This window comes from Syngnathus leptorhynchus, chromosome 1, assembly GCF_054491065.1.
Source record: "Syngnathus leptorhynchus isolate UIUO chromosome 1, UIUO_Slep, whole genome shotgun sequence".
In the NCBI taxonomy this organism is placed as follows: Eukaryota; Metazoa; Chordata; class Actinopteri; order Syngnathiformes; family Syngnathidae; genus Syngnathus; species Syngnathus leptorhynchus.
The window spans coordinates 8,568,297-8,577,949 of record NC_141195.1 but is presented as its reverse complement, the minus strand read 5'-3'; the positions used below and the strand labels follow the sequence as shown (position 1 = coordinate 8,577,949).

The 9,653-nt window shown below is 42.5% G+C and overlaps 1 protein-coding gene across 2 annotated transcripts; it reads right to left on the bottom strand.

Annotated features, from left to right (window-relative positions):
* Nucleotides 1–866: 866 nt before the first annotated feature.
* Nucleotides 867–6,145, bottom strand: zfp64 (zinc finger protein 64 homolog (mouse)). 2 transcript variants are annotated; one of them, XM_085926298.1, is made up of 7 exons: nt 5,888–6,145; nt 5,635–5,796; nt 4,989–5,123; nt 4,740–4,802; nt 4,412–4,663; nt 3,391–4,013; nt 867–3,324 (listed from the first exon to the last, which is right to left on the bottom strand). In XM_085926298.1, the coding sequence occupies exons 1-7, from the start codon at nt 5,907–5,909 to the stop codon at nt 2,845–2,847; spliced, it is 1,737 nt and encodes a 578-aa protein (XP_085782424.1). In that variant the 5' UTR covers nt 5,910–6,145; the 3' UTR covers nt 867–2,844. The 2 variants fall into 2 exon arrangements, with proteins under 2 accessions (XP_085782424.1, XP_085782416.1); XM_085926290.1 differs by having other exon boundaries at nt 870–4,013; nt 5,888–6,144.
* Between the last annotated feature and the right edge of the window lie 3,508 nt (nt 6,146–9,653).

Here is a 9,653-nt window from a genome sequence, read left to right as displayed (position 1 = left end):
ATTCCTCCTGGACATAAAGAAGACAAGCACACAAAAGAGCAAAGCGTCAGCACGTCTTCATACTGAATGAATGATGGTGTGTGTTTGCATGTGTCAACCATTGTGACCTTTGCTTTGTCTGCACACAATGCGCCATCCAGACACTAAATGCCACTAATGAAATGAACTGATTGCTGACGTATTGGTGACCATGACTCGGTTGGCCATACAGTTTGCTTTGTTATTTATTAGAGCACAATATTTACAATTTTAAAACTCATATTTGTTGTAGTGGTTTCAATGATATATTTCTTTGGTACAGATTTTGACTTCAATCTTAAATCTTACTTAAATATTGTAATTCATGTCAAATCAAACATTGAGTTTGTTTCAATTGAAAACTTTTTGGGGATTCCTGAACAAAATTATTCTGTTGAACACAAATGTCAAAATAAATGATCAATCAAACAAAGATTCATCTGGAAGAGACACAATCAAATGAGATCAAAAACAACATAAAAAATATAAATACTGACTAAGGGACAATAAAGATTACCCTAGATCACCAAATGCGTTTCTCTTTAGCACTCAGGTTTTATCTACTGATGGGAAAATCTTGAACCAGTTTTTGGACTCCTCTAGATGGAACTCTCTGAAAGTACACTGACTTGACAATTCATAAACCCATTTATTAAAACCAACAGTGCCATCTAGAGGAGTCCAAAAATACAACAACTGGCTCATGAAGCAAATTTGAAGCTTTATTTTCCCATCACTGCTTTTATCCCATCGTATAGTGTGAGAAGTAGTCTCGCTATACTGTAGGGTATGGTGTCAAACCCAAAGCCCCGGGGCCAGATATGGGCCGCCACATCATTTTATGTGGCCCGCAAAGACAAACTTTGTCATTACTACAATTACAAATTGTCTTCACTTTTTGAAGAGAGCTATTGCTAGCAATTTTTTATTACCGTTCTTATTTTTCAACTATTTCAACAGTTTTTAACTAGTCTCTGATTTCAAAACTAGTTATTCATCAATTTGTTGTGTAGGCTATACTGTATGTATATCGAGACGTTGACAGTCATAATGGCCCTCCGAGGGAAACTCGACAAATTTTGCCCGCGACAAAAATGATTTTGACACCCATGCAGTGTAGGGCAAAACAAGAGCCTTGCTGCCTTGGAGGAATAACTATTACAAGATGGCAGAAGTATCACAAATACACCAAACATTTTGAAACTGAAAGCAACTTCTTGGGTAGCCATATGTAGAGCAACCAATTCTATGCACACGTCTAAAAGACAATTAAATCATTCAACAACATAGGGAACAGATAAATATCAACCTGTCATTTCAATAAATCTCTATTTTACAGCATTAGGAAATCACAATGTCCCATTCAGTGGTGAGCTACATTGAGAAAACACCTGCAGGTAACTCAAGTGGACCTTGGGTACAATCCGGTGACCGTGGGGAGCATGTTGGTGACCCTTTTGATGCAGTAAAGGTTTGTGCTCAAGACGACATTTGATGTTAACTGTATGACTATTTTATTCAATGGAACTACAAATAAACCAATTGGTCATTTAAATTGATTAAATGCTTCAAATGTATACTAAAAATTCTGATGACTAATTTTGACTAAATCATCCAGTTATCCGATGAGACGGTTTTCTTTGTTTACACCTGATTTAGTCCTCAATCACGAACCCAAAATGCACTTAGGGGATGTGGGAGGAAGCCGAAAACGAGTACGGGGAGAACTTGCACAGGCACCTCAACACAGAAAGGCCAAAGTAGTCTCAAAATTTGAGGTAGACATGCGAACCACAGTCTCAAACATCTCAAAACTGTCAAACCTTTAACTGTACGCGCATGTAACATTTTGACAATCCAAAATATCATGGTTAATCTTCTTATTCTTTTGTTTGTTCAAACTGAGTCGCAAGGTCCTGGTGCCCATAAAGCATCTTCCACTACAACCACAGGATTTAGACAGAGAGGAACAACAAAAAAAGGAAAAAAAATTGAAAAAGAAAATCAATGAATGGTCAAGCACAACCTTCACTTAAAAAAAAACGAAGTGCTGAAGTGAAGAGAGGAACAACAGGCCAGATGATAGCACTTTATTGAAAAATCAATCCGTGGAGAGAAACACAGCTTTTAAGAAAGTCAGACCTTGGTCCGCGTTATTAGATTTTCTATTTGCAAAATCCACCATGAAAAGGACATGCATGAATGGATTCAATCTGAAGGTTTAAAAAAACAACAACAATATTGATAGCTTGTATCCTATCTATCTGCTGCCTTCTTGTGGATTATTTGAGGAACTGCAGTCCAGCGGTTTGCGTCTCCTTTCCAGCTAAAGAGGACAGGCGCCCCGAGGTCCACGCAAAATTTATTTAACAAAAAGAAAGACAGGAAAAAGATATTTTGCGATTTTGGAATTGCACTGTAGGCCATATTAACACATTTGGAAAGTAGTTTTGAGCATTTCTCAGCATCCATGATATCCATTTTATCTAGTCAAGATAGAAATTATTCATAAACCTGGATCACCCCTAAAGTTAACAAAGCTCCCAATGAGAACTTTTTTTTCCGCAAAATGAAAAATTTGCTTTTGGAAAGTTTGTTAAAAAACATTCAACTTAATCTCTAACAGATGACATCTGCTTATGAGAGTACATGAGTCCAAGTTGTATTTTCACAGCATCACTTTATCAATTCGATATTCTAAATTCTAAGAAGAAGAAACAAAAATCGTATATCTACCATCAGAACAGCAGACCCTTCAAAAGTTCATTCCAGGGAAAGTAGCTTATGTTGCAGTAAATGTCCATTTAAAAAGTTTCAGTGAGTCACTCACATGCTAAGGCACTGCCCTCGACCGTCCCCCGAACCCGCAGTGGGTTCAGCGATCGGACTCTTTGAGGTCACCGTGTCGGTATTCCCTTCCGTCACGACTGTCACCTCTGCGCCGCCCTCTTGGACCAAGGCGCTCAAGTCCTCCAGTTCAGTGCAGGTGGTGATGAAAGTTTGAGGGACCACGTTGTTGTCCTGTGCGCCCATTGCCGAGTGGACCAGCGTTTGCTGCAGAGGGCTGTCGGTGTCTTCGGCAGGGAGGAGCGGTGTCAAGAGGACCGTCTGGGGTACAAAAGTGGCCTCTGCGTTTTGGGGTAACCCGGGTGGTTGCACAGGTGCCAGCAGACTGACCTGCTGGATCATGGAGTTCACCACCATGTCCTGGTGTTCTGGACTCAACAGCACCATCTTGCTGGGACTCTCCGCAGAAGACACAATAATCTTCAGCTGTGTGCTATTGTAAGGGGCCAACGAGTCCACCTGAAACGGGACGTCCATCTGAGTGCTGTCGCCCGGTGACCTCGCAGGGGCGAGCGAGGTGCTCACTTGCGCCTGCAGAGGAATTTGGGTCTCTTTGTGCTGCTTCCTGTGACTCCTCAGCGAGTCTTCCCTCACAAACGAAGCGCTGCACAAGTCACAGCTGAAGGCTCGAGTGGCGTCCAACTTGGCTCGGTAACGAGAGCTGATGGCTTTCGGGGGGTCGTCGCCCACTCTTTTTCCGCCTCCGCCCTTTTCGGGTGCGTTCGAGTGGAACCTCTTGTTATGGATGACCAAGTTGCTGCGCTGCTTGGAGGCATAGTCGCACGAGTCGCACTTAAAAGGACGCTCCTCAGAGTGGATCCTCTCGTGGACTTTGAGCGCCCCGCGACTGGCGCAGGAGTACGTGCACTTTGGGCACTGAATGGGCTGAACGGGGCGGTGCTGGCGCGAATGCTGGCGCAGCGCCATTTTGTTGGCGCACGTAAACTCACAATGGGCGCAGTGGAAGGCGTTCTCGGTGCCGTGTTTGATCTGAACGTGAGACTTGAGGTTACCTTTCATGGCGCAGCGGTACTCGCACAGGTCACACTTGTAAGGCTTCTCTCCCGAGTGGACCCGAATGTGTCTCTTTAAGTCGGAGTTGATCTTGAACTTGGCGTCACACTGCTGGCACTGGAAGGGTGCATCTCCTTGGGGGGGGGGAACAAAACACCACACAGACAGTCAACTGTGCGCTCTCACAATTGTAGTTGCTCTTCTAGGGTCCGAATTCAAGAGAGAAATCACAAGCAATCAAACCATGTGACCATGCTTTCTTCTCTTATTGGTCAGAACAATCTCAACAGGAAGAAGGCATACAAGAAGGCCTCGTGCAGTGACTCCAACCACTGTACTGCCGGTCCATGTGTGTGTGCCAAAAATGACAACATTTTACTTAACGGATCCAAAAAGTCTTTATTTATGACTACAAATGACCTGTGCATACAACAAAATGATAGCTTTGTGTTTATGTTATCTGAATGTGTTGGAGACACACATGCAATGCAAATTAGGACCAAATGTACTCTCGAGACCAGCGTCCACCTACCGGTGTGCGAGCGCAGGTGCACGGTGAGCTGGCTGGAGTTACGGCTGGCGTAGGGACAGATCTGGCACTTGAAGGGTCGCTCGTCGTAGTGGATTCGCAAGTGCTTCTTCAGGCTGCTGCTGTCGGCCGCCGCATACGGGCACAATTTGCACTTGTGTGGCTTCTCGCCAGTGTGTGAGCGGCTGTGCATGTTGAGTTTGTCCCGCCGGCTAAAGCGCTTGTGGCACAAGTCGCACTCGAACGGCTTCTCACCTGACAGGGCAGATTGAGAAAGGATGGCTTCTCACTAACATCTAAAAATGAGTCTGAATGTGAGGCAGGAACCTACCAGTGTGCGTTTTAAGGTGCCGTTCCATGTCTTTTTGGCCATACTGTGTCTTAAAGGTGCAGCCTAAAGCAAAGAAAACAGTACTGTACTGCATTTAAGACATACCAAATCAAACATACTTTGAACACTGCATGCTTTCAAGTAAATAGGATTTTTTTTTAAGGGCTATGGCAATTTTTTCATGATTGAAAGTAGTAATATACTTTGTGACATTTGCGCTTTGTTCTGCTGGAATAAGACGTGACTAACCTGAGAAACAACAGCTGTATCTCTTGGATGAGAGTGCGCCTTTTAGCTTTTTGGTCTTTTGCGGTTTGGTCAGGATCTTCTTAACCCCTCTCAGGACACACGTCTGGAAGGTCTCTTCTAAAACTACCTCTATACCTGAGAGGAGGGAAACGAGACATTACTGAAAACTAGAAAGAGAACACGGGATGATGATGAGACGAATAAGAAGTAAACAATGCAAAAGGGAAAGATGAGAGCATCTTTAGACAAGATGACAAAATAACAGATGCGGAGGGCTCGAGTCACGTGACTTGACTAAGTTGATCAAGTCGTTCATTTTAAAACTTGAAAGGTGCATTTCTGTTCATGTGCAGAATCATGGGGATATGTATGTTTTCATTCAACAACAAAATACTTTTTTGTCGAAATCTTGGTAACTTCATAAAGTTTTACTTACAAATAAATCTCTTGAAACGTGACGCTTTTCAATTGTAGTTTCATAATTTTGGAAATTCCTAGATTCTCAAGGAAATTGACCGGAAGGGGGCGGGGGAAAAAAAGAAATGACTTGAGGAAATGGCTCAGGAGAAAGAACATGAGGACTGATTGAAGACATATAAAGAGCAGCGACCAAACACAGGGAGCAAAAAAAAAAAAAAGACGTCACCTGGAAGAGCGGAAGCTTCTGTAGTCGTGGCTGAGGTGTCACGCGTGGGTAATGAACATCCACTCTGCTTGTGGGCCAGAAACACTTCGAAGTTGTTATATTGCTGCTTGCAGAATCCACAAATGTGGATATCAGGGCTCACCTCCATCACCACAGAATGTCCTTAAAAAGGGCAGGCTCATTTTGACACAAATTTCTCAAACATGTAACATGTGGAGTGAACATTCGACAAAGTTGACGGTGTTTTTCCTACCTTCTGCGTCGTATGTTGCCATTGTCGAGTTTATTTTGCGACATTAAGTCATCTTTTGGCTGGCTAAGCAAACGCGTTTGGTAAAGTGCTGTCACCACAACGCAACCACTTCTGTCGTCATGGTGCTAAAACGAGACCACAATCAACAATATTGGGTGAAATAAACATAAATACTGTACGGAGGAAACACTGTCGTCTCGGTTGTATTTCACGACATGCTGCGCCAGGTTTACGGCCTTATGGGACACGCATGCGTAGAAAAGTCGTGAGGTTGAGCGCACGGTGACGTCATGTGCAATAGGTTATTCAAGGTAGCATGGTTTGATGACCATCTTCGCCACTTTTTTAAGCATTTCAATTTGATTATAATTTACTAATCTTAATGCAATATGAAAACCTACCGTTACATCACACAAAGCCTAATTTTGCATGCTGTTTTAAAATAACAATATAGAATGGTCATTGAGTAAATTGTACTTACTGTATATGAATATTTTAATGACAATATATTCTTTAATATCAAATATCTAAAATATATATTACAATTATTTAATATCAAGCAATTTAAATATGATAGGAAAAACAATACTAGTTACAATTCTATGATACACATTACACAAGCACTGTAACAGTGAAATAAAAGGATAGGATTAATCATTTGCAAGATGTAAAGGGCTATTTACATTTAAATATATTCATGAAGAAACATGAACGATATAAATTGTTAGCGGGATCAGCCTATGCAGCCTTTATCCGTACCTATTATATTCTTTCTATTTATAATCAAGGCAAGATATTTCTAAAGCATGTTAAAATCAACAACACAAATGGAAGCAGATTATTTGTGGTGTGAGCAAACAATGGCTCAAATAAAAGAACGTGTTCTTGTTTTTAGAATGATACACTACAAAAACAATTTAGTAACACTGATGAAACAAATTACAGTTTGAATATATTACTTAAATGCTGCACAGAGCAGGTGTTTGGATATACAGTTCGAAATGAGGCTGGTCATGTTTGACAAACAAGCCATGTAAAATTGTAAGGATCACCAGGACTCTTTGCTAGGTTAAGTAAATTCTGTGTCCAGTTGACAATGGCACCAACGACTACTGATGGCGACATCGTCCATGTACGGCCCGTCAGCTCATGGCCCTGAGATTTAGCATGGACACGGCTTACTCCAACGAGCTCATATTTCACGTGTAGCTGCTCTTACAGAGCACTTACACGCTCACACACAGTCTTTCAAGTGTGGGCAATTTAGTGGCTTGTTGGGCCGAGTGAATGAGAAAAGCCTCTTTATGCGCCGCTGCTGTGAATAAGCCGTGAACGTGACTGACGCGCGGCACCATTTTCACTGGCAGCTCCTTAACTGGCTCATTGCTACTGGGAGGCTCAAGACTTTGGCCTGATTCCCACCCTGCTGAAACAGCAAAATCCTTGAGGCAAACAGCAAGTGCATGCGCACACGCACACACGCACACTCCCATAAATGATGTGTGGAGACAGAAGCAGAGCCTTTCAACAACTCTGATTTGTCTCATATCATGCATCACAACGGATGCATGCTTAGCAACACAACGTCGCGTCAATCAGAACAATTACAATTTGGCGGACCAAACTAGATGACACAGTGTAAAAGAGGCCAAGACGGTTAAGCAAATAAATCATTATCCGAGGTTGAGCGAACAGTGTGCAAATCACATGCACATAAATCTACTGTGGATAAATGTGCATCAAAAGAGCACATTTACATGCAACATACAAATGACCCACAGACGAGCTCATTAGGAAGAACTCGGGACATCTGTCAGCCATGGAGGCCAAGGCCGTCATACTTTGATCGTGACTTTATTATTCATTCATTCATCTTTGTAACCACTTACTCTCATGAGGCTCGTGCTGGAGCCTATCCCAGCTGACTTTGGGCAGTAGACAGGGGAACCCTAAACTGGTCACAATTTTGGAGCGTTCACTCGACCTGCAGTGCATGGAATGTGCGAGGACACCCACGCAGGCACGGGGAGAACATGCAAACAATACAGGAAGGTAAGAACCATGATCGAACCCTACGCCTCTGAACTGTGAGGTGGGTGTGCTAACCAATGCACCAGTGTGTCACTTGAATTTAATGTATATGTGTGAGAGAGACAGTTTGTGTGAGAGCGTGTGTGCGTGTTTATCCGCTGTCACATGATTTTCTCCAATGGAGGTGTGCCAGCTGCTTACACTTGCTTAATGGCTTCAGGCTGTCATCGAGCATCACTGCCTGCTGCCACACTGGAGCGACACTTGCTTTAATTGCACAATGACTTGTAGGATGTCAACAGCAATTATACCTGGCCTCCACCTGAGGGCACCCCAACAACATCCACCACTCTCCCAACATCCACTGCTACCTCCAAGTGTCTTTTTGAGCCCCCTCCCTCCCTCCTCCTCCTCCTCCTTCCAATCATATTTAGGCATCAAATATTAATCCAGCTTTGTCACCTAAGGGCCCGCTGCTGCAGGTTCGCCTTTGTGTCATTTTGCACATTATTATTTCATGTCATTCAGGGGAGGCTCATTTAAGATGATTATGATTTAAAGGAAGCAAATAAAATGGATGAGTGCAAAGATGCTGCAGTTCACTCAGGTAGATGCTTAAAATTGCTGGGTCAAAACAATAATTGGACTAATGGTTGTTTTGCATATTGTAAACAATAATCTCAAAAATGCTTTTCTGCAAAATGTTTTGATTGTTTAGTGAGTCCAAAAATATATATTTTTTGTGGTACTTGTGGAAAGTCACCTATCTATTTGTGATTTTTAGGGAAATGCAACCAAACTCAAGCACACTACATCTTTGTTGTTAGAGATGTGATTGACAGGTAGCCAAGAGTGGAGGATAGGTGAGACGGTGGCACCAATATCTGCTGATGGTTTTGCCAAATTGCCCAAACCAGCTCAGCAGAACATGTGGACTACAATCAGATTGTTTTGAAAATATTTATACACACAACGGGGCATATTTTCATAGCATCTGGTGTCTGCTATTATTATGGCATGGTGTAATATAAAGCAAAACAGTCATTAGTTTCCTCTTTACATTTTACTCTTTGATAACTGTTATCTTCTAAATACGATAACTAAATATATCATGTATTTAATTTGTGGCCTTGTGTCTGTCACAGCTTTCATTTCCCGCGGTCATCGTCAAACTATCGGTTGCCACACAGCCCAAAAAAAGTCTACGAAGCGTCAGATGCCTCTGCCCACATCATCGTGCTTTTTTTTTTTTTTTCTGACTTTACACACGCGAGCAAAGTGCAGCGGCGTTATGCACAAAAGGCACACATGCTCACACGCCATGCTCTTTGTATGTGTGAAGTGATGCAGATGATATGGCTGCAGCACACTGGAGGGCTAAATGTGTTCTCATGGACAAGAATAAAAGCCATCCAAGCATTTCAAGCATGCATCAATCTATCCATCACCATTCGTATATGTTTGCATTCATATCTTTGTCTTTTATCCAATCAAAACGGCTCTTGTCGGGTGGAGAACTCTACAGCTGTTTTGTTTTTAGGCCAATAGGGGGCGTCCTACATCAGTTTAGCAGAGTGGAGGCCAGTCAGCGCTCCACTCCACTTTGTTGTCCGTCACTGACATTTTCGAAGCGGTGGGTCAGCAAAAAATGGAAAAAGCACGGAGACGAATTAAAAGCACTGACATTTGTCGTCGCGGGACATTTTTTTTAAATTTACTAATGAGGATTTCTGTG